The sequence below is a fragment of the Oncorhynchus clarkii genome, chromosome 16 (genome assembly GCF_045791955.1).
Source record: "Oncorhynchus clarkii lewisi isolate Uvic-CL-2024 chromosome 16, UVic_Ocla_1.0, whole genome shotgun sequence".
Taxonomy (NCBI): Eukaryota; Metazoa; Chordata; class Actinopteri; order Salmoniformes; family Salmonidae; genus Oncorhynchus; species Oncorhynchus clarkii.
Genome location: NC_092162.1, coordinates 37,780,386 through 37,804,535, shown reverse-complemented (window position 1 = coordinate 37,804,535; position 24,150 = coordinate 37,780,386). Strand labels below are relative to the sequence as shown.

Sequence of the window (24,150 nt, the reverse complement as noted above, 5' to 3'; positions counted from 1 at the left end):
TCAAAGATATGAGCTCACAGGAGAGGAACAGGTCAAATCACACCCAGGGCATGGCTGTAGACTGGAGCAACCGCTCTAATGACTGTGCGGGATCGGATCTCTATATGCAGTAGCTATAGTGTCCACTGTCTGATCAAATATCTGGCTCCAGTGGATTTGAGTATTGTTGTGTGCAGTTGTCTAATTCGATTTAGTCTCTCTCTCTCTCTCTCTCTCTCTCTCTCTCTCTCTCTCTCTCTCTCTCTCTCTCTCTCTCTCTCTCTCTCTCTCTCTCTCTCTCTCTCTCTCTCTCTCTCTCTCTCTCTCTCTCTCTCTCTCTCTCTCTCTCTCTCTCTCTCTCTCTCTCTCTCTCTCTCTCTCTCTCTCTCTCTCTCAATTCAACAATACGCGGTGAACTTTGACAACCCCCAGTCCCATCCAGCCGTCCTCCTAGAATCCCTCCACCACCCACCCGCCACCTAGCCTCCAAGGATTGTCATGGGTGTTCAGAGATATGCGGTGCCGGGGCTGTGAGGAAAGTAGGAGAGGGAGGAGAGGAGAATGGAGGGAGGCTATATTTAGAACGACCAACTCACAGCAAAAAAACATTCAGTTTTCAATCTCCAGTCCTTGGTCTGCTGAGATACTAACATTCTCTCTCTCTCTCTCTCTCGCACTTTCATTCTCTCTCTCTCTCTCTCTCTCTCTCAATCTCTCGCTCCTCTTCTTTCTCTCTTTTGCTATCCCACCACTCTCGCTGCTCCCTCCCTCCTTCCTTTTTCACTCTGTTTTCGCCTCACTCTTTCTTTGTAATTTCTCTCTCGATCTGCACTCCCCTCCCTCTGAGTGAGTTAGAACTCCTCTGCGACTCAGTAGCTGTTCCAGCACAACACTAATGATGCAAATAGTCATCCCATCTTCTCGGTTCTAAGACCAGGGCTTTTGAAGTTTGTGTGTCTCTCTGTTTGTGTGTCCCTCTGTTTGTGTCTGTGTGTGTGAGCATGTGAGCATGTGTGGGTGAGCATGTGTGTGTCCACGTGCATGCCTGCGTGAGTGTGTGTGTGTGTGTGTGTGTGTGTGTGTGTGGCCGTGTGCGTGTTTGTTTGCAATGCCTTGAATGAAATAAAAACAGCAACACATCCATAAAATATAGGCCTTAGATGTTTCAGCTGAAAGCAGTTGGTGCACTTTATTCTTTAGCAGCCAAAGTTGAATGAGAGGGAGAGTGGGGAGAGTGTATACTACCAGGTTAATGGCCCATCTTAAGTAGGGTCCTTAGTGCCTGGGGTAGCCTGAGTGGGAGAGCATGGGCCCAGTCTTATTAGACCCTGGGTCAGGAACAATAGGGCTGGTGTGTGCGCGTGTGCGCGTGCGTGTGCGTGTGCGCGTGTGTGTGTGTGTGTGTGTGTGCACGTGCGTGCGTGCGTGCAGTGTTGGGGAAGCTACTTCTAAAAATCTAGTTTACCAAACTGTCAATTACTTCACACTAGAAGAAGTTAAGCTACACTAAAGTTACCCCTATGGAAAATATAGTTTACTGAACTAAAGTTACTTTGAAAAAGTAGTTAAATACATCCAAACTAGTTCTTGAAAAATAATCATATCTAAATCTGAAATATCATAGACTACAAATTGCATGAACAGATCATTCTGGAGTCAGATGTTAATGAAGTAAACACACAAACTATGTTTAAACTTAGAATAAGGCAGGTCTGATACCGAAAAAGAAAGACAATTATTGCTTGCTGTTTGTGCTTGAATGCATTTTTTAGTGTGTACATTTCCCGCTATAGGATATCTCTCTACTAGCCTGTATAGAGACATATGATGGATATGGAGTGGAGATGACTCCTTGATGCTGACTCACCCCCTGCATCTCTATAGCTCCATGCATCACCTCTCTGACAGCAGCACTGAGCAGCACTGAGCGGACACACCCTTCCCTGCCCTGCCCTGCTCTCTGTCTCTGTTGTAGAACGGCTACACAAGCCCATTCTACCCTCCTTTCTCTGTCTCTGTCTCCATCTTAGGACTGCTATGGTAGCCCCTCCTCTGTCTCTCTGTCTCTCTGTCTTAGGAATGCTTGTTAGTCACTCTGACAGACACAACCCTACCATGCCCTGTCTCTGTCTTAGTTAGCCAACCCTGGTCTGCTCGCTCTGTCTCTGCTAGCTAGCCAGTCTAACATAACTCTGCCCTTCTCTCTGTCTCTTTCTCGATGAATCTTTCCTCGATTTCCCATGTCATCGCTCCTCGCTTCTTTCTCGAAAGCCATTGGAAGAGAAGGTCCAAGGAGAAGGAAGCGGAGGGAGACGACGCAAGGGGCCGAGGAAAGAACTATTTGAGAACGAGCTATTGTCTCAGCACTGCTAGTGAACTATGGAAGCTATAGAGGAGGGACCAGGCAGTCGCTGGACTCTAATTATAAACACAGCACTTTGCCGATGAAGGATGGTAAAAACCACACAGCTAATTGACAAAGTTTTAAGGCAAATATATTGAGTTATGGACTATATAGTCTTCGTAAAACTCCCTCTATTGGTTGTTACTATAGTATCATTATTATTGCTGAGTTCAGTTACATAACAGCTAGATCTCTTTGTTTAGTTTCTTTATGGAGGTGGCTGAAGACTACAGTGATGATGGGCCAATCAGAAATGACATCCTATTCCTTAGATAGTGCACCTTATTTCATATAGTACACTACAGTAACTTCTCATGAGGAATAGGGTGCCGTGTCAGTCACAGCCAGTGTTTTTCCCCATGATAACCGACCACTCTCTGCTACTGGCCCATGGTGTTGGTTAGTTTGTGAAATATATCCTTCATGATCACAGTTATCACATAGAGAGGTTATCATAGAGGTATCACATAGGGAGGTTATCATAGAGAGGTTATAACAGAGAGGTTATCATAGAGTTATCACATGAGAGGTTATCATAGAGCGTTATTACACAGAGAGTTTATCATAGCGAGATTATAACATAGAGAGTTATCACATAGGGAGATTATCATAGAGAGGTTATCATAGAGAGTTATCACATAGAGGGGTTATCATAGAGCATTATCACACAGAGAGGTTATCATAGATAGTTATCACATAGAGAGGTTATCATAGAGGGTTATCACACCGAGAGGTTATCATAGATAGTTATCACAGAGAGGTTATCATATAGTGTTATCACATATAGAGCTCATCACACCGAGAGGTTATCACAAAGTGAGATTATCATAGAGAGCTTTCACATAGAGAGGTTATCATAGAGGGTTATCACACCGAGAGGTTATCATAGATAGTTATCACAGAGAGGTTATCATAAAAGGGTTATCACATATAGAGCTTATCACACCGAGAGGTTATCACAAAGTGAGATTATCATAGAGAGCTTTCACATAGAGAGGTTATCATAGAGGGTTATCACAGAGAGGTTATCATAAAAGGGTTATCACATATAGAGCTTATCACACCGAGAGGTTATCACAAAGTGAGATTATCATAGAGAGCTTTCACATAGAGAGTTTATCATATGGTGAGGTTATCATAGAGTGTTATCACATAGCGAGGTTATCATAGAGTTATCATAGAGATCCTATAGAGGGGGATGTGTTGTAAACAGTGGAAATATGTGTAATGTAAAGGGAGGGGTTCTAAATACAGTTACAAGCAGGAGAAACATAGTCTCCTTCCTGCAGAGGACAGGGATGCATTTTACCTGGCAGGAGAAATGAGGTCCGTGTGTTCTACAGACTAGAGAGAAGGGAGAAGGGGTACACTACAGTACAGGGGATAAGCAGTGTCATGGTAACTGGAGGGGCGTGTAGAAGAAGAATCGAGTGCAGGGGAAAGAAAGGAACAAGGTCTTCTTGCATAAAGGAACAAAAAAAGAAGGAAGGAAAAGAAGGGAGAAAGAAAGTGTTTGAAGCTTGGGAGAGAGAGACTATATATTGTATAGGAAATGGCTGTTGAGGCATTCAGCCCAGCCAAGGCGGGCAGGCAGGCAGTGCACTAACGTCAGGATGGAGCACTTAGGCCGAGCCTGTGCGCACTGCCTCTCTCTCTGCCTGTAACTAACGACGGGCTTGGAGGCTGGGGGAGAAGAGGAGGGGAGGGGTCTGCATGTGTGAGATGGAGAGGAAGAGAGAGAAGGCAGCGGTAGAAGCATGTCCGACTCGAGCGCTACAGGACTCATCGGTAATAAGGTATTGTGTTGCTCTCTGTTGCTTTCTCTCTCTCTCTCTCTCTCTCGCTCTCTCTCTCTGCAGCATCAGGCCATCTGTCTGTCTTTCCATCTGCTCTCTGTTTCCACAATCTGGTACCTCTCTTCTAATCTAATGCTCTAATGCTCTTCTCCTCCTCACTCTCCTCCTACCGCTCCTCTCCTCTGCTACCGCTCCTCTCCTCTGCTACCGCTCCTCTCCTCTGCTACCGCTCCCTCTCTCCTCTCTTCCGTGCTCCACCCCTCCTCGTGTTTTCAACGTGCTCAACCTACCTCAGAAAGCCTGTTCTTGTTCACTCACTCTGTAAGCATAACCCCCCACTCTTCCCCTGCCTTTCCCCTTCCTTGTCAGGTATACAGGAACACATGTCTTCCCATCTCCCCGCTCTGGACTTTCTCTGCTCCACTTTTGTACTTTGCATGATGCAGTCTTGTGTGAGACATTTGTGCTGAATACCGAGTTTGGAGGTGATAAAAGGGGATCAATTCAGTTAAAAGATATAGAATGGTATATATAACAAGTATGACATGTCATAAGAGATTTTGTGTAAAACAAATTCAAGCTAAATCGTGTTATCTCAATCAACAAAAACATGGGTTTACTAAAACAGAATCTGAGCGGCTGAATGGAAATTGTCCATGAGTTTGTCTGAACTGTTATTGGGGGGAAAGTGGCATTATTATTATTTATACTGGGCTCCTGAGTGGCGCAGCGGTCTAAGGCTCTGCATCTCAGTGCTAGAGGCCTCACTGCAGACACCCTGGTTCAAATCCAGGCTGTATCACAACTGGCTGTGATTGAGAGTCCCATAGGGTGGTGCACAATTGGGTTTGGCTGGTGTAGGCCGTTATTGTAAATAAGAATGTGTTCTTAACTGACTTGGCTAGTTAAATAAGTCACATACTGAGAGATGCTGACTCAACTGACTGCTGTGTGTGGGGTGCCACCACCTGGACAGACTATGTTGTTGCTACCTCGTGTATTATTCGCTGTCGCTGTGTGAAAGAGAAAATGCTTTATTATTTTCTTGTCAGAGAGGAATACGTGAAATGTGTGTGTCTGTGAGAGGGTGGTAGCTACTGTCGGCAATGTGCAAGGGTAGCATACCCTACCCCTGCACATCAACCCGGTTCTGGTATGTATATAGCCAAGTTATTGTTATTCATTATTTCTCTGTCTCTCTCTCTCTCTGTCTCTCTCTCTCTCGCTACACCACATATGTTACAGCCACGCCTACTGAATGTCATCCCCTTCTAGGATCTTGTGTCTCTCCTAGTATCACATGAATGTATTGATCTGGTTTTGCTCAGATTCACAGACCAGGGAATTGGAAATTGGAATAATCTAAGAGATATTCTAAGACTCTATACTCTAACTATGGTGTGGGACTGTGAGACCAGGACAGTGTCAGAGAGAGAGCGCCTTTATATCCATCGAGTCTATCCCTCTTCCGCTCTACCCCTCTCTACTCCTTCTCCCTGCTCTCCGGCCCTCTTTCCTCTTTCCTCTCTCCTCCCGTCTCTCACACTTTACTCTGAGGATGCACTGGGTGGAACTTGACAGAATCCAGCCGGGGTTCCAACTTGCTGGTACTGGAAAGAGAGCAATGGCGTGTATTCATGGGATGCCAAGGGAATTGACCATGTTTCATAATTTTCCTTCAATTTGCAAGAGGCTGAATGTATCTCATGGGAGAAAGCATCCGAGCGAGCGAAACAGCGCCCCTCTGTCTCTCTATGTGTAGGACACCTATTTGATGCTGTCTGGTCCAAACGAGTATGACATTGTTGCCGCCTATTGCATTGAAGGCCGAACGAAGCCAGCGAGCATCTGGCCACCCCATCTGGCCATTCAGCGTTGAGCTCAACCATGAATGGTCCTGGCGCACCAAAACAAATTGTCAAGGGAAGCCCATTTGGATTTGGCGTCACTCCTATGAAATCCCATTGGTAGTATACGTCATTGACAGAAAAACTTGATTTGTGTTGTTTTCCTCAGTGGGCTAGCTTAGCCAGCTAGCTCAAATGTTCCCTTTCCTAAATTAGCCATGGATGGAGATAGGGACTTGTATTTGTGGTTTTACATAATTCTCCGTACTAGCCAATGATGATTATAAAGGCGATTCTGATCCAACCATTAATTCATACATTTTTGTGCCCCTGTCCTGATAGGATGGAAGTTGAATATGTAGCTAGATGTAGAAGGCTAAAGTTAACTAGCTAACGGAAGTTAGGCTAGCGGGCAAGCATTTTAGCCAGGTAGCCAAGGACAACAAAAAATAAAAGTGTGTACTGTATGACAGAGTGATAGACCGTTTCGTCAACATGAACGAGAGAAGGATGGCATTGGCGTTTCTCTCCAAGTAGGGTGAGTCAACATTTTTTTCTACTTGCACAAACACACACACACATACGTAAATCAGAACCATGGACAGCCACATCATATTTAGCTTACGTTGATTGGACTAAATTGTCCCTGTATTAGACGAAGCAGAGGCGATTTGATGATGTTGAAACGTTGACGTTGAAACGGTGCTGGAATAGTGGAGGCAGCTCCTGTTGTCTTTGTGACTTGAGGTAACTCACCGTGGTTCCAAATCAATAGTTGTTTTAATGGTCCGAAAATGTGGGAAACATTAACTTGCTTGGCCATGCTGCAGAATCGTCTGTCGCTGTACATGCAATATGCTTTGTGGACTCCACCGGGCAGAGGTTGCTATCCGGTTTTGAGATAATAATAAGACATTTAAAAAAGGTGTGGTTGAATTTATTCTGCCGCTGTGTCTCATTATCTTGTCCTTTAGGTCTACGTATCACAGTCGCAGGGCATATGAATGAACAGGCTACAGTGCAAACAAAGCAATTGTCACCACACATAGGTTGTAATGTGGCATTGGTTGGGCCCCCCCAGATAGCATAAGAACATGGCGGCTGGGTTTACACCTGCATGCAGAAAGATATCTAATGTGAAACGCATACAACCGTTTCCTGTATTAGTCACTCCCATCCGCAGCACTACTAATCATTATTATAAGGCATTATAAAGGCTCACAGATGCTTCTAACAAGTTATAGAGCGTTAGCATAGATGATATGTTAAAACACACACAATATACAGTATATTTTTCCCGTGTTTTGTGTATTAGTCTCGTCCGCAGCACTACTCACCAAACTGAACTAGCGCCTTTCTTGTTAATTCTGCATTGTTTCTTCCTGTGGTCGAAGTGTCTTTGGACGCCAGCCCCTCTCGACACGCTTTGATATTTAAATGATACCCACAGTGTACTCTGGATCGCTAAATCCAGCCTGGTGCCCAAATGATTTTGGGACGTGGGGATGGGGAGAGAGGGGAGGAGACAGGTGAAAAAAAGAAAAAGATCAAGCCCCAAAATGTTTTGGGATGGGGGAGAGAAAGGGAAAGAAGGGGAGCAGGGGGTGGAGAAAGACAAGTTTAAAAAAAAAAAAAAAAAGAGAGGAAAAACTGTGCTCTGGATCGAGCCTGCAGAAATGACTTAGGAGGGAGGGAGGGAGAGAGGGAGGGAGGGAGGGAGGGAGGGAGGGAGGGAGGGAGGGAGGGAGGGAGGGAGGGAGGGAGGGAGGGAGGGAGGGAGGGAGAGAGAGAGAGAGAGAGACAGGTGAAAAAAGAGAAGGCTGCCTGCTGCTGTGCCGTTGTTATTGAGCTATATTTGGAGCTGCTTTGGAAGTGGTGTGTGTGGGTGTTTTATGTGTATCAGCCTGGCATGTGAGGAGTCAGTCTTCCTCTGGTGTGTGTGGGCCAGCTGAGACTGAAAGGAGACAGGGATTGGAAAGCAGTGACGGTGAGTGTACAGAGTGTTGGGTTTAGGACTGACCGAGGAGGGGGAGATGTATTTTTACCCTTGACAGGTTTGACTGACAGTGAGCTGATACGACGAGGCAATTAGTGTCTTGGACTGCTCTTCCTTTAACCAGGTTTCTTTCCGAAAGTGTTGAGATATTTTAATAACTTGATACCTATCTTGGCTATGCTGTTCATGTCTCCAAAGTTATGGCTGTGATTGTGTGGTGACTTACTGATGGTGGGCGATATGAACTTGATAATACTGTTTCCATTAGAAGATACACGTATGTTCAGAATCGTGTGGCTGAATGTGGTTGCAGCATCTATTGCAGCACAATCGACAGTAGACGTACTGTATATAATACAAGGTTTCCCTTCATTCACTTTAGTAAATAAACATTGGAACGCTACCATATGTACTGCATGTTGTTGCAGTGCTTGCCTCACATACATGCTCCCCAGAGAGGACTGCTTTGGAAAGCAGGAACTGAAGAGGAACTGGAACTGCCAGTCCCAGCTAGGCAGGTCACATGGGTGCAGGGCCAGGCCAGACAGGTACCTGCAGCAGGTAAAGGGACAGAACGTGCTCATCTCAGGTACTGGAGCAGGGAGTCCACATAAAGCCATCTGATCTGAAGTAATGGGTGACACTGAGAGCTTGGATTTGATTGATTGAAACATTATCAGCAATACAGTCAAAGTAAGTTCACAGGAAATGGGCTCCTGTGTGGTGTTATGTTTCTCCCCTTCCTGTAGGCTGACTCTCTCATTCTTCCTCTCTCTGTCTCTCTTTCTCTGTCTCTCCCTCCCTCTCTCTAGGGTTCAGCTGATTCCTACACTAGTAGACCCTCGGATTCCGACGTGTCCCTGGAGGACGACCCCGAGGCGTCTCGGCTTGAAGCCGAGCGCCAGGCCCAACTGCAGCTGGAGAGAGCCAAGGTAAGCAACTTCTCCTCCACCCGCTAGTCATAGAGCCAAGATAAGCAACCTCTCCTCCACCCGCTAGTCAGAGAGCCAAGATAAGCAACCTCTCCTCCACCCGCTAGTCAGAGAGCCAAGATAAGCAACCTCTCCTCCACCCGCTAGTCAGAGAGCCAAGATAAGCAACCTCTCCTCCACCCGCTAGTCAGAGAGCCAATATAAGCAACCTCTCCTTCACCCGCTAGTCAGAGAGCCAAGATAAGCAACCTCTCATCCACCCGCTAGTCAGAGAGCCAAGATAAGCAGCCTCTCCTCCACCCGCTAGTCAGAGAGCCAAGATAAGCAACCTCTCCTCCACCCTCTAGTCAGAGAGCCAAGATAAGCAACCTCTCCTCCACCCGCTAGTCAGAGAGCCACGGTAGGCAACCTCTCCTCCAACCGCTAGTCAGAGAGCCAAGATAAGCAACTTCTCCTCCACCTGCTAGTCAGAGAGCCAAGATAAGCAACCTCTCCTCCACCCTCGAGTCAGAGAGCCAAGATAAGCAACCTCTCCTCCACCCGCTAGTCAGAGAGCCACGGTAGGCAACCTCTCCTCCACCCACTAGTCAGAGAGCCAAGGTAAGCAACCTCTCCTCCACCTGCTAGTCAGAGAGCCAAGATAAGCAACCTCTAATCCACCCACTAGTCAGAGAGCCACGGTAGGCAACCTCTCCTCCACCGGCTAGTCAGAGAGCCAAGATAAGCAACCTCTCCTCCACCGGCTAGTCAGAGAGCCAAGATAAGCAACTTCTCCTCCACCCGCTAGTCAGAGAGCCAGGGTAGGCAACCTGTCCTCCACCCACTAGTCAGAGAGCCAAGGTAAGCAACCTCTCCTCCACCTGCTAGTTAGAGAGCCAAGATAAGCAACCTCTAATCCACCCACTAGTCAGAGAGCCACGGTAGGCAACCTCTCCTCCACCGGCTAGTCAGAGAGCCAAGATAAGCAACCTCTCCTCCACCCGCTAGTCAGAGAGCCAAGATAAGCAATCTCTCCTCCACCCGCTAGTCAGAGAGCCAAGATAAGCAACCTCTCCTCCACCCGCTAGTCAGAGAGCCAAGATAAGCAACCTCTCCTCCACCCTCTAGTCAGAGAGCCAAGATAAGCAACCTCTCCTCCACCCGCTAGTCAGAGAGCCACAGTAGGCAACCTCTCCTCCACCTGCTAGTTAGAGAGCCAAAATAAGCAACCTCTCCTCCACCTGCTAGTCAGAGAGCCAAGATAAGCAACCTCTCCTCCACCCTCGAGTCAGAGAGCCAAGATAGGCAACCTCTCCTCCACCCGCTAGTCAGAGTGCCACGGTAGGCAACCTCTGCTCCACCCAATAGTCAGAGAGCCAAGGTAAGCAACCTCTCCTCCACCCGCTAGTCAGAGAGCCAAGATAAGCAACCTCTAATCCACCCACTAGTCAGAGAGCCATGGTAGGCAACCTCTCCTCCACCCGCTAGTCAGAGAGCCAAGATTAGTAGAGTTAGTAAGCAGAGTCAGGAGTTTAGTTAGTGAATTAGCTTGAAGTCAAACGTCAGGCCCAACTGAGTTATGGTAAGAGTTCAACTTTAGTCAGTAGAGTTTATATAGGAGTTTATTCAGGCCCAACTGCAGCAGGAGAGAGCTAAGGGGAGTGACCCTTCTTCAAGCTCTCTTTCCCCCTCAACTATTCCTCTAATCGTAAATGTGAATGTGTTCTCAGGCAACTAAGTGTTGAATATTAAAAAAATGAAGCAGTTATTCAGGTCCAGAGAGCCAAAGAGAGATCCCCATAGGATGGAATATTGTCAGGTAACAGAATCCTTTCATAAACACTTCATATATGTTGTGTTTCTCTCTGTCCTCCCCAGTCGAAACCGGTAGCATTTGCAGTGAAGACCAACGTGAGTTACTGTGGGGCTTTAGATGGGGACTGTCCTGTCCAAGGTGCTGCTATCAACTTTGAAACCAAAGACTTTCTACATATAAAAGAGGTGAGTGGAGCTCCGTCTGCATCATCATCAACAATCCCTGTCACTATATCACTAACAATCCCTGTCCCTGTCACTATATAGCCACATTCACCACTGCTGCCATATTGTTGGAACAGCATTGGCAGCAATTTCATTTGGACTTGACTGATGTCCATTTTGTCTCTATGTCTGCAGAAATACAGCAATGACTGGTGGATCGGTCGGCTGGTGAAGGAGGGGGCGGACATCACCTTCATCCCCAGCCCGGTGAAACTGGAGGCCATGCGGATCAAACAGGAACAAAAACAGGCACAGAGGTCAGGGTTCATCCGCTCTCATACATCCCCATGCTACATTCAAAATCTCTTTCTCAGTATTCTTTCCTTGATTCCTTGTGTCCTCTTCTACCATCCTCTCCCTGCCTCCCCAAAACGTTAGCAAGGAATTCCTTGCATGACAGAGGGAAGCACAGTTGGAAGCACAGTTGGCAGCTCAGTTGGTAGAGCATGGTGCTTGCAACACCAGGATAGTGGGTTCAATTCCTGGGTCTACCCTTAGGTAAAATGTATGCACGCATGATGTAAGTCGCGTCTGCTAAATGGCATGTATTTATTATATGATGTTAAGCATGGAGAGGATTCAAGGAAAGATAACATGCTTGTATAGTCCTTGAATCCTCAACTTGTTCTCACGCACCATGTTGCTGTCCTGCAGGAAAGCTGCGAACACATCGTCCAGCTGGAGGTCCACACCACCATCTGCAGGTGATTGACCTCACGCTTCCTCGTACCTGATTCCTGTGAAGCGAGGGCAAAGAAAAATGTCCGTCATGGAGGGACATTACAATTCTATACTACGCTGTGTCGCAAAGCCTGTTTAGTCATTAGACTCGACCATGTGCGCAGTATCCCGAGTGAAATGAAGTCAATTCAGGAAGAATGCCTGAAACTCAGATTCTAACCCTGACAGTGTTGCAGTTTTTTACTGGATGAATGGGTATGAAAGGGAGCCACAGGATATCCTCTTTTCAGACACTATACCATCTGCTCTCCATAAGTAGACATGCGTCTTTGCTTTAATGCTAAATCTGTTTTCTCTTGTTTTTACAAGCCAAACAGAAGCCAAAGCAGGTATGTCGGTCGTGCAGGTTATTCTCCTGTGTGTCAGATCCAGGAATAAGAATGGTACCCCCTGAATACAGCCTCCTTATTGTTCTTTTATTCTCTAACTTTTTTTTGCGACTTCTAAAAAAAGAAGACGAAAAAATCGTGGTTGCTTTAGTTTATTTAGTAAATATTTTCTTAACTCTTATTTTCCTTAAAAATGCATTGTTGGTTAAGGGCTTGTAAGTACGTATTTCATGATGAGGTTGTGTTCGGCGCGTGTGACAAATACAATTTGATTGATTTGATTTCTTGATGTGTAAAATACTCTACTCCACAGTCTTTTGTTCTTATTTAATTACACTTTGGTAGATCCTATTCTCAATGACTGGGGGGGTTATGCTTAGCCTCGTAATTACCAGGCTGATTATTATCAACATTTTGGGAATTTTCAATACATTTCCTGATTTTCCCAAAATCCCGGTTGGAGGCTCCCGGAATCAGAAGGGAATGAGCTGACAACCAGGGAATTTATTAAAAGTTCCACGAATTTTGCAACCCTAAGCGAAACAGAATGTAAGCTTGCAAGACTTCCAGGTGGTTGTATGAGGTTAGGTTATGCTTGGGCCCAGAGTTTTCCCTGACCACACGATCTGGCCAGGAAAAACTCAGGGCTCTGTTATGGTCTTTAAAGTATAAGTTGTTCCAAGCCCAGTGTGTGTGTCTCCTGTGCAGACAGAGCATCTCCCACCCTATGATGTTGTTCCCTCCATGAGGCCGGTGGTGTTGGTGGGGCCCTCCCTGAAAGGCTATGAGGTGAGAAGCTGGTTGAAACACACACATGCAAGTACGCACGCACACACACCCTCACAGAGACACACAAGTATGCACGCACACACACACAAACTTCCATTCCATTAGCCCATTAGGCCAACCCCATAAACTTATTATGATCAAATTACACTACATTATGATACAGTAACTATATGAATCATGTGCTGCCCACTCACAATCACATAGAAAATCAACACGTAGCCTATGTCTTATACTGTACATGCCCCATACAGATTACAATAGATGGGTAGGGATATAAGGGATAAGATGATACTGCATGCTATTTGACTGTAATGAGCTTGACTTAGCATAAGCCTAACAAACAAGTCTGCACAACTATAAGGCATATAATTAGATGAAATCTCTCTCTCCTTTAACATTTTCACTCTGCCTCTCTCTGCCCCCCCCCCCCCCCCCCCCCCCTCTCTCTCTCTCCTGTGTGACTGCGGAGGCTGAGAGCCAAGCCGTTTGTTTTGTGTGTCTGTGAAATATTTATGCATTTCTCTCGTGATGTGCTTTGGGGATGCTCCGGAGGCATACGTCAGCCTTCTCTCTCATCTTCTCCATCCCTCCCTCTCTCTGTCTTTCTCTCTCTTTCTCTTCGTCTCTCTCTGTCTTCTCTCATTTTCTCTGCCTTTCTCTGTCTCCCTTTCTCCTTCTCTCCCTCTCTCCTCCCTCTCTCCCTCTCCAAGACAGCAGGGAAGTTGCAGCAGTAGGAGTTCTTGGTTTTATCCCCTATTTCACAAGGCATCTTTTTATTTTTTATATGCGGCCACTCCTCGTCTCTCTCTCTCTCTCACACACACACACACACACAGGCTGGGCCAGGCAAAGGTTTCTCTGTCTGCTCCTCCACAGAGATTACCGCTCTCTAAGCTCCACTGCCACAGTCAGATTAGCATTGTCTTCAGTGAGATGGAAAGACAGGAACACTCAGACCCATGTTGTCTACTTCCTATAGTTACACAAACAGACCACACACATAGATCTGGCCTTATTTAATAAAGGACATATAGATGTTGGTTCCTTGACTTTTTAAATATTTCAGAGAGGGAGAGTGGGAGGGAGAAGGGGAGGCCGAGAGAGAGGTTTGTTGGTGAACAATGGCCAAATCAAATATAAAGTGACATTCAGTTGACCATCTCCATATTTATTTATTATCGCCATCGAAATGTTATATCCAACAAGAACATCAAGGGGTTAGAAATCCGGTCGATGTTTGCCGATGGCTCAAGTTTTTTCACAAGTCCGCAATCTAGATCCCTGCACAGTCTCATTGAAGATGTTGATCGCTTTTCTTGTCTCTCTGGACTAAAACCTAATTATGACAAGTGTACCATATCACGTATCGGTAGTTTACCAATTCAACGAGCGGATGGTGAAGTAGACATACTTGGTATTCATACAGTATCTCAAAAAATCTAAATTGCAATATTGGTATTGCAATAAAAGTTGCAATTAACTCTTTGGTCCTATCACAGTTTGCTGGAATGTTTGCATCATTCAGTTATATGCAACTGCAGGCCTTGTAAAAAATGTACTCACATCTGTCATCACTATTATGTTGATTGATTGATTCCAGTTAATCATTTTGGATTGAAAACGTATTGGCAGTCTAGCCAGCCCAATTTTGATCTCATTCATATTTTCTCCTGATACACAAATGGACTATAAATACATAACGTTACCAATTAGTTTACCCTGAACAAATAGACAGGGCACATAGGCTGTATGCATCTGCTCTTGTTAGTAGCCTACAGTTGATCAGACTGAAAAATTGTCTAGCTTTCATCCCATACAGCATGTCACATCTCTAATGTTTAGGTGTAGCCTAGGCTGCTGCAACATTTATATCATTAGTTTTTGTTCGTGTCTGTCCGGAGTGATTATGTGTTTTCATCTTTGCTAAATAAATACCCGGAGGAAAGTGGAAAGCCTACTTGAGGGCACGCGAAATGGATGATGCGATGGAAGCTATGAAATCAGTCGAAAGTCCGATATGTTCTGCAAGTAAAGCATTGTTACGTGGAATTAACTCTGCAAGCTCTTTGTAGTTTCCCTTGTCGGAGGAACTGTCCCTCTCGTAAGTGTCCTCTAAAATAAAATTATTGCATGCCCAAAAAACGCAGTGGTGTTGATAAGCCGCTTGAGAACATCCCTGTTTCTTCTAACTTTCTCATTGTGTCGCGCAGTTTGAATACGCAGACCTTCGTCATGATGGATGCAGCTTTTTCCCAGAAGCTTGAATCTGATGTGGGCATGTATATGCTGCCTGCTAAACAATCTATGTTCTTCGGGTCACTGTACCCACCTTTTGACCAAGACTCAGATTTTCCAAAGAGCGGGCAAGGCCAGCAATACAGGCAGCTTGAAGAAAGGCTCCTTGCTAACCAGCTATACTTTTGATACCAGTTGGTGTTGAACGCACTCACCTTTTCATCCTTCTTCATGAAACTTATCTCAGGCAGAGGTTGACCCTCATTTTTAATTCGCACCGTGTACCCCAGAGAATGAAAGATGTTCTTCAACAAAAAGACCACAACATTTTCGGCAGCGTTGGCCATTCTACCATTCTGGCGGAGAAAACTGCACAATCGCGCTGGTAACGTTAGCTAGCTAGCTACTGAAGTTAGCAATGCACATTTAAATAAATTGCACTAGCTGGACACAAAAATAAAGTTCTAAAACCAAGAAAACAATTTATAATATACTTCCTCCGTCTCCTGTAATTGAAAAAAAAACTAATTTGAATTGAATAATATAAAAAATGGTCAACTATCACTTTTCACTCTTAATCTCTATCCAACAATGTCACCAAGCTTCTCAACACACAGAACTCCCATAATGCTCTGTGGCATAATCCCAATATAACTCGCTAGGTTCATTCTCTAGTCCTAATTCTATGATTGGATGGACAACATGTCAGTTCATACTGCAACATTTTTGACTGTGGTCATAATTACCATATATGAAGTCAATGTAGCCAAAGGAGGACGGAAGCTAGCTGTCCTCCGGCTACACAATGGTGCTACCCCAGACAGTGCTGTTGAAGTTACTGTAGACCTTCACTGCAAAACAGTGTATTTTAAACAGTTATTTGGTGACATATGAATATATTTAATACAGCTTTATCTAAAATGATAACTTTTGTAATGTTTCACTATTTTTATTTTTATGAAATTTCACTGAGGAGGATGGTCCTCCCTTTCGTCCTCTGAGGAGCCTCCACTGATGCATACAACAATCTCAGCTCTGTAGATTTTGCTACGAAGATTATTGGTATTGCTCCTATGTAGCTTGTTTCTGGTCACAGAAAAAAATCACAACATTCACTTAAAATTAACCTTACAAATAGCAGTGTTGGATAATTTAGAAATCCATATTCAATCAGTCAATAATATAATAATACTTGTAGGAAATGTTTTCATCTCGAGCTCACAATCTGTGGATACTATGCGATTAGATAGGTTCAAAATTCATGTAAAACATCACAGCACAATTGAAAAATATATGGCACATGGAAACCAAACGAGGGTGGTCTATGGTGATAGGTGGGATGGGCTGAGAGTGGCTGAGGGGTGGGATTAAAGAGCTAAGGTCTATGGTGATAGGTGGGATGGGCTGAGAGTGGCTGAGGGGTGGGATTAAAGAGCTGAGGTCTATGGTGATAGGTGGGATGGGCTGAGAGTGGCTGAGGGTGGGATTAAAGAGCTGAGGTCTATGGTGATAGGTGGGATGGGCTGAGAGTGGCTGAGGGGTGGGATTAAACAGCTGAGGTCTATGGTGATAGGTGGGATGGGCTGAGAGTGGCTGAGGGGTGGGATTAAAGAGCTGATGTATAGTAATGTATTATTGTTATGTGACTGCTGTATAGAAAAGTACCATGCATGTAAAATGTAGATGTGGCAAAAAAATGTGTCCTCCTGAAGAGAGGTGGATGGCTTAATAAGTATCCAGTTGTCCAATCATATGGTTCACTGCAGCTCGGCGGTCAGTGGGGGGTGGTAAGTGTGTTGTTGTGATCGGGAGGGTGGTGTGTTCAGGAAGTGTCAGCATTTGAAGGCCTGTAGACCAGTGTCTGTGATGTCACCGATAACATGCTCTGGAAGACTATTCCATATATGGACAACAGTGAGCTTCTGTTCAGGGAGCATGTTGTGGCGAACGATCGTTTTGACTAGATGGTATACAGTTTACGTCAGAATTGACCAGAATGGACTTTTCGTAGCAGGTTAGGAGAACTTAGCTCTTGGGGGAGGGGGGGGGGATTGTTTTAAGATGTTCATAGCATGGATCATTTAGCTATTTGATTTTGAATGTTAGCTAAATTGTCAGAAGCGGTCTCATATTGTTATACCACCAAAATGTCACGAATAAGGACACTAACATGACGTCGATTCTAAAAGCTCTGTGACTCTGGCCATGACCATTCAGGGGTCAGTGCTCTCTCCTAACCAATCATCATCCTCCCCGCTGTGTTCCAGGTAACGGACATGATGCAGAAGGCCCTGTTTGACTTCCTGAAACACAGGTTTGATGGGAGGTGGGTACAGCCAGAACCACTACGGAATAAGTTGTCAAATTGTTTTGTGAAAATGCTTGCTGATTTTGAATGCAGTGTACCCACTTGTGTGGCTGGAATTGTATTCTTAAATAGTCCAATTAAATTGAATCTATCCATCTGAATGTATCTATCTTTTCAGAATCTCTATCACACGGGTGACTGCTGATCTGTCATTAGCCAAAAGGTCTGTACTGAACAAGAAGGCCATCATGGAGAGGTCCAACACACGCTCCAGTCTAGGTGAGTGGAAGATGACTTGTTCTGCATCCCTCATCAGCTTTAATTACTAAAATTCTGGAGCTTTCAAATGTTCATCTTCATTTTGGGTCTGGAATAGCCCTCAGTCAGTCCTGTGGGAAATCGTTTAGACAGCTGTGTTGATGGTTGTACTATATCCCTCAGGACCAACATCACACTTTATCTTCTCTCTTCTCTGTACTTACTGTGCCTTCTGTGGTTCTGTTGGTCTGTGCCACCTGACTGTAATTATCTGTGTATGTTGGGGTGGTAGCTGAGGTCCAGAGTGAGATTGAGAGAATTTTTGAGCTGGCTAAGACCTTACAGCTCGTAGTTCTGGATGCAGACACCATCAACCACCCAACACAACTCCTCAAAACATCCCTGGCTCCTATCATCGTTTATGTTAAGGTGTCCTCTCCAAAGGTAAGGACTGATCCACCACCTGCACACTGTCAGTCAGTCAGCAAAAGAGCAAGCGAAACAATCAGCCAGCCCGCCCGCCAAACCAGTCAGCTAGCCAGCTAGTCAGCCAGTCAGTCAGCCAATAAGCCAGCCAGACAGCTAATCAGCCAGCCAGCCAGCTAGTCAGCCAGTCAGCCAGCCAGCCATCTAGTCAGCTAAACAGTCAGCCAGTCTGCCAACCAGTAAAGCCAGCCAGTAAGCCAGTCAGTCAGTTCATATTTTTCTCCCCTCTCCCAGGTTCTTCAGAGGCTCATCAAATCTCGGGGGAAATCTCAAAGTAAACACCTCAACGTACAGATGATGGCAGGAGACAAACTAGCACAGTGTCCACCCGTATGTAATGAAAATAATACGTAAACATTTATTTCCATTGTGCAACAATCACAAAGTGTACGGTACTGTCATTCCACTCTAATGGAATGCGTGCCCTCACCAGTTAGGGGTGTTAATATCATTCCCTTGAGGCTTGCCATTTAGATAAAGTGTTAATTTGAGTTGGGTTTTTGACGTTGCCATCTACAGTGCATTCAGAAAGTATTCAGACCTCTTTTTCCACATTATTGTTACGTTACAGCCTTATTCTAAAACTGATTAAATAACGTTTTTTTCTCATCAATCTACACACAATTCCCCATAATGACAAACCGAAAACAGGTTTTAGAAATATTTGCAAATGCATAAAAAATAACAAACAGAAATACCTTATTGACATAAGTATTCAGACCCTTTGCTATGAGACTTACAATTGAGCTCAGGTGCATCCTGTTTCCATTGATCTTCCTTGAAATGTTTCTACAACTTGATTGGAGTCCACCTTTGGTAAATTCAATTGATTAGACATGATTTGGAAAGGCACAGCCCTGTCTATATAAGGTACCACAGTTGACAGTGCATGTCAGAGCAAAAACCAAGCCTGACAGAGGACAACCATCTCTGCAGCACTCCACCAATCAGGCCTTCATGGTAGAGTGGCCAGATGGAAGCCATTCCTCAGTAAAAGCCACATGACAGCCCGCCAAAAGGCACCTGAAGGACTCTCAGACCATGAGAAACAAGATTCTCTGGTCTGATGAAACCAAGACTGAACTCTTTGGCATGAATGCCAATCTGGAGTAAACCTGGCACCATCCCTACGGTGAAGCATGGTGGTGGCAGCATCATGCTGTGGGGATGTTTTTCATCGGCAGGGACTGGGAGACTAGTCAGAATTTAGGGAAAGATGAATGGAGCAAAGTATAGAAGGATTCTTGATGAAAACCTGATCCAGAGAGCTGGTGCGAAGGTTCACTTCCAACAGGACAACCACCCTAAGCACACAGCCAAGACAATGCAGTAGTGGCTTTGAGACAAGTCCCTGAATGTCCTTGAGTGGCCCAGCCAGAGCACGAACTTGAACCTGTTTGAACATCTCTGGAGAGACCTGAAAATAGCTGTGCAGCGACGCTCCCCATCCAACCTGACAGAGCTTGAGAGGATCTTCAGAGAAGAATGGGAGAAACTCCCCAAACACAGGTGTGCCAAGCTTCTAGCGTCATACCCAAGAAGACTCGAGGCTGTAATCACTGCCAAAGGTGCTTCAACAAAGTACTAAGTGAAGGGTCTGAATTGATGAGGTAAAATAACTATTTAATCCATTTTTAGAATAAAGGCTGTAACGTAACAAAATGTGGCAAAAGTAGAGCGGTCTGAATACTTTACGAATGCCCTGTATCTCATCTCTCAGGAGATGTTTGATGTGATCCTGGACGAGAACCAGCTGGAGGATGCATGTGAACACCTGGCAGAGTACCTGGACATCTACTGGCGCGCCACTCACCTGCCCTGTTCCACCCCCCTCAACCCCCTATTGGACCAAAGCGTGGTCACTCCGCCCTCTGCTAACTCCAGCCAACAGGCGAGCTCCTCTCAGCATGATGTTTGATGACCAATAGGTTCCATGCATGTCTTTTTTGAAATTGTGCAGGGCGAATGGAAGAAAGAAAATATGACCTTGTATGCCACCAAAGAATCTGGCCCTGAATCTGTGGTCAATCTGTTGCTTGCTATTCTCTCATTCATCCTTCTCTTTCTGTGTTTCCAGTTCTCAGAGACTCAAGAGTTAATAGAATGATCACTACCTAGCTACCACAGACACAGACCTGGGTGAGTAGGACCCCGTCAGCAGTCACTATCCCTCCCTACACTCTTAGAAAAAAAAATGTTCTCTAGAACCTAAAACGTTATTCGGCAGTCCCCATAGGAGAACCATTTGAATAACCATTTTTGGTTCCATGTAGAACCCTTTCCACAGAGGGTTCTACATGGAACCAAAAAGGGTTCTAACCTGCAACCCAAAAGGTTTATACCTGGAACCAAAAAGGGGACAGCCGAAGAACCCTTTTTCAAAGAGTGTACCATTTTTCTTTATTCTGCTCTACTCTGTTTTATTCTATAAGAAGCAGCCACTGCTGTGGTTCAGAGGTAAGGGGTCAGAAGTCCGAGGTCACTGGGGGTCACGGGGGGACCAGGGGTCGGCAGCCTTCGTTCCTGTCTGGATAGGCACCATCTCCACAGGCCTGCCCCTCTCAATCCTGGAGAGGTAGAAGGAGGTGGGGGACAGGGCAGCTTGCATCTGAGAAAGGCAGAAGGAGAAGGAGGTTGAGGAGCAGTAAGAGGAGCATGACGAGGAGGAGGAAGAGGAGAACACCCCCCCACCCCCCTGATAAAAACGGACCCCCATCTCCACGCTGCCCCCTGCTGGAGAGTCCTCCCAGAGTCCCCTGACTGATCCCACAGCCACATGATGCTTCTCAGGGCCACGCACTGCAACAGCACGCAACAGGAAAACAAACCAGAACAGTGACCGGACCTCCAGCTTGACCCAGACCAAACCCTCTCGCCCCTTACATCCCCAAACCTCACTCTTCACCCCCACCCTAACCCTCACCGTTATTAGCACTCAAAACCTCTTAGCGATAGCACCCAAACAGTTATGTAAAACCCAAACTTTCACCACTGAACCAGCCCATGTGTTTCCACTAAGGGCAGGCCTTTCCAGACACAGATGGGTTGGTCCAGGTCTGGTCTTAGACAGTTCACACTCTGAAACAACAAGTGTAATCTAATGCATAATAATGCTTAGACTGTTGCATTGTGTGACATAGGTCTCTTCCTAAAATCACTGTCCAATCGGAATTTATGAATGTGCTTAGAGTACAGTACAGTAGGGTAGAGTACAGTAGGGTAGAGTACAGTAGGGTAGAGTACAGTAGGGTAGAGTATAGTACAGTAGGGTAGAGTACAGTAGGGTAGAGTACAGTAGGGTAGAGTATAGTACAGTAGGGTAGAGTACAGTAGGGTAGAGTACAGTAGGGTAGAGTATAGTACAGTAGGGTAGAGTACAGTAGGGTAGAGTACAGTAGGGTAGAGTATAGTACAGTAGGGTAGAGTACAGTAGGGTAGAGTACAGTACAGTAGGGTAGAGTACAGTAGGGTAGAGTACAGTAGGGTAGAGTATAGTACAGTAGGGTAGAGTACAGTAGGGTAGAGTACAGTAGGGTAGAGTATAGTACAGTAGGGTAGAGTATAGTAGGGTAGAGTATAGTACAGTAGGGTAGAGTACAGTAGGGTAGAGTACAGTAGGGTAGAGTATAGTACAGTAGGGTAGAGTACAGTAGGGTAGAGTACAGTACAGTAGGGTAGAGTACAGTAGGGTAGAGTACAGTAGGGTAGAGTACAGTAGGGTAGAGTACAGTAGGGTAGAGTATAGTACAGTCAACAACTCCTCTCTTTAAAGGTTTCTTACGCTTTCTAAAGATGTACTGAGGAACATGGCAATGAAAGACAATGACATATCTCCCATATTTACAAACCACTTCTGGATGGCTTCCGCCACCACCATTTTCTGTGAGTCGCGATTTAAAGATTGGACCAAATTGTTTGCTGTAATTAGGGCACACTGGGCACCACCGTGTTCCGATGTGTTCAGGCACCTGGTCAGTCAGTACCTTATGTAATGACCAGAACTTGATCTCTTCCTTTATTGCTTGCGTTCTCTTGCTTGACAGCTTGTTTTTTTTCATGGCCTGTTTGGTATTGTGTTTCCGTAACAGACTGGTATTGTAGGCCTTATATAGTGACACGGAGGAATAAAGTATGCATGAATCAAAGCACATTATCAAAGCACAAACTTGCACATTGCCATCTACAGCTCTTGTGTATCTTTATCATGTTTCAACAGAATGTATCAACAGGAGGTCAGAGTAGCTTAGCCATTAAATTCACCCAGATAAGCGGAGTCAGATCACGCACGTTGTTTTTTATTTCTTTTTATGACCAAAAACATCATCAGTACTTGAGGAGATACATTAACCATTTGTAAGTTCAAAACGTTTAGGGCACACAGAAAAACTCTCCCTAAAACCAATTCCAGTTTCTCCTTAATGTATTCTTGCATGCCTACAGCCCACATTACAGGACTTTACTGTATCTCTCCTCCCACTGTTCAACCTGTCAGGATCCAATCTGCTCTCTCCTCAGACACTACATTACACTCAACATATATAAGCAGTTGTTTGTGACTTCTGATAACAAGTTCAGTTTAAGTTCTGATAAAAAAAAAGTGTAGTTAAAGTCCCAGCACTTCAATGATGAGTAGCCTATAAAGACTATGCTTCCACAATAATTCAGTTCTCATGAATTATGATGTAAATCTACCTATCCACCTGTTCCACTGTTATCCAAGCTTGTCCGTTTCACTTCCTGTTTTTCTTTCGTTGGGAGCGAGGGACCTCTAGTGTTGGGCTTGTGTCATTACACCCGAAGTAACACGTTACTGAATGTCATCCAAAGTAATACCATCGCCCAAATGTCAACTCATGTATCTGAATAAAATGTATATATTCACTAGTTATAGTGCTCTGCTTGAGGACAAGGAGAATGATGATATGTTGCCAATATGTAGATCAAAAACTATTTTTATGAGCTTCCAACCCTTACAGGAGCTACATGTACGTTTTCGCATTGTAGTAATACATACCTGAAGCTTTCCCAAGCAAACAAGACCATAAATCACAGCGCAGGATGCATCTCACTATAGAAAAACACGCACATGCCATTAATTGATAATTGTTGCTATATCATTACAAAAATGTATATGAATTACGTGAATTACTACCACAGCTATTTCATCGAATGTATGTGCATGATAACTCATATTTATTTTATTAGAAGCACATATTTACTTTACAAGTAGAAGGGCTTTACAGGATCATAGTCAGTCACTGGAGCTTTTCACATCTCATTCTGAAGAGAAAATGAACTGATGACTTGCGTAGCCAATTAATGACATTATGTATGCACTCTAACGTCACTTACATGTATTGTATAATGAACATTCATTCTCAGTTCTTCCTCAGTGATAACAAGGTGCACAAAATCTATACACTGTTGACAGAAAATCATCTGGAAAATGTACTGTAGGTCTACTTGATCATCATGTCTTCAAAGCCTAAGCATGTATTTATACATTACTTGTGTATTTTCTCCATTTTTAGTATGAAACGTGGAATCTGTCCAAAATGGCACCATTTTCCCTTTTGCCATTTCCCCTATATAGTACAATATATAGGGAATAAGATGCCGTTTCAGATGCAACCACAGTAGTTATTTGGAACCATCTTGAGTATTGCCTCTATTGATTGACCCCTAACCCAACATGTTACAATTTTGAGAAATTGTGTAAAGGCTGGCTTATACTTAGTCTAAGGATATGTCTGTAGACCACTAGATGGCGACCTCAGACAGTCAGTCGTTAGACCTACTGTAACGTAACCTTGAGACTCGAGAACTACAAAACATACACACCAACCAAGCACAGTTCTACCACTGAAACACAACAATCAGCATCAATCCCACTTGCAAATATTACATTTTTCATGCAGGTAATTTATATAAATAATAATATAAGTCAAATTGATGGATATCCAAGGCACATGTTTTTCACAATTATCAATGCCTATTGTTTTGCTTTAGTTTTTCCAGACTTACCTAAATT

The 24,150-nt window shown here is 44.7% G+C and overlaps 1 protein-coding gene across 1 annotated transcript in view; it reads left to right on the top strand.

Annotated features, from left to right (window-relative positions):
- Positions 1-21,443, top strand: part of LOC139367308 (voltage-dependent L-type calcium channel subunit beta-4-like) — a 37,054-nt gene extending 15,611 nt beyond the window's left edge. The window contains exons 3-15 of the mRNA XM_071105529.1: positions 8,835-8,954; positions 10,812-10,934; positions 11,109-11,230; positions 11,628-11,677; positions 12,024-12,043; positions 12,752-12,832; positions 17,335-17,393; positions 17,554-17,654; positions 17,926-18,077; positions 18,354-18,449; positions 19,840-20,010; positions 20,197-20,258; positions 20,555-21,443. Of these exons, the coding sequence (XP_070961630.1) occupies positions 8,835-8,954; positions 10,812-10,934; positions 11,109-11,230; positions 11,628-11,677; positions 12,024-12,043; positions 12,752-12,832; positions 17,335-17,393; positions 17,554-17,654; positions 17,926-18,077; positions 18,354-18,449; positions 19,840-20,010; positions 20,197-20,226 (1,125 nt within the window). The 3' untranslated portion in view covers positions 20,227-20,258; positions 20,555-21,443. The remainder of the gene's footprint in view (positions 1-8,834; positions 8,955-10,811; positions 10,935-11,108; positions 11,231-11,627; positions 11,678-12,023; positions 12,044-12,751; positions 12,833-17,334; positions 17,394-17,553; positions 17,655-17,925; positions 18,078-18,353; positions 18,450-19,839; positions 20,011-20,196; positions 20,259-20,554) is intronic.
- Positions 21,444-24,150: the final 2,707 nt, after the last annotated feature.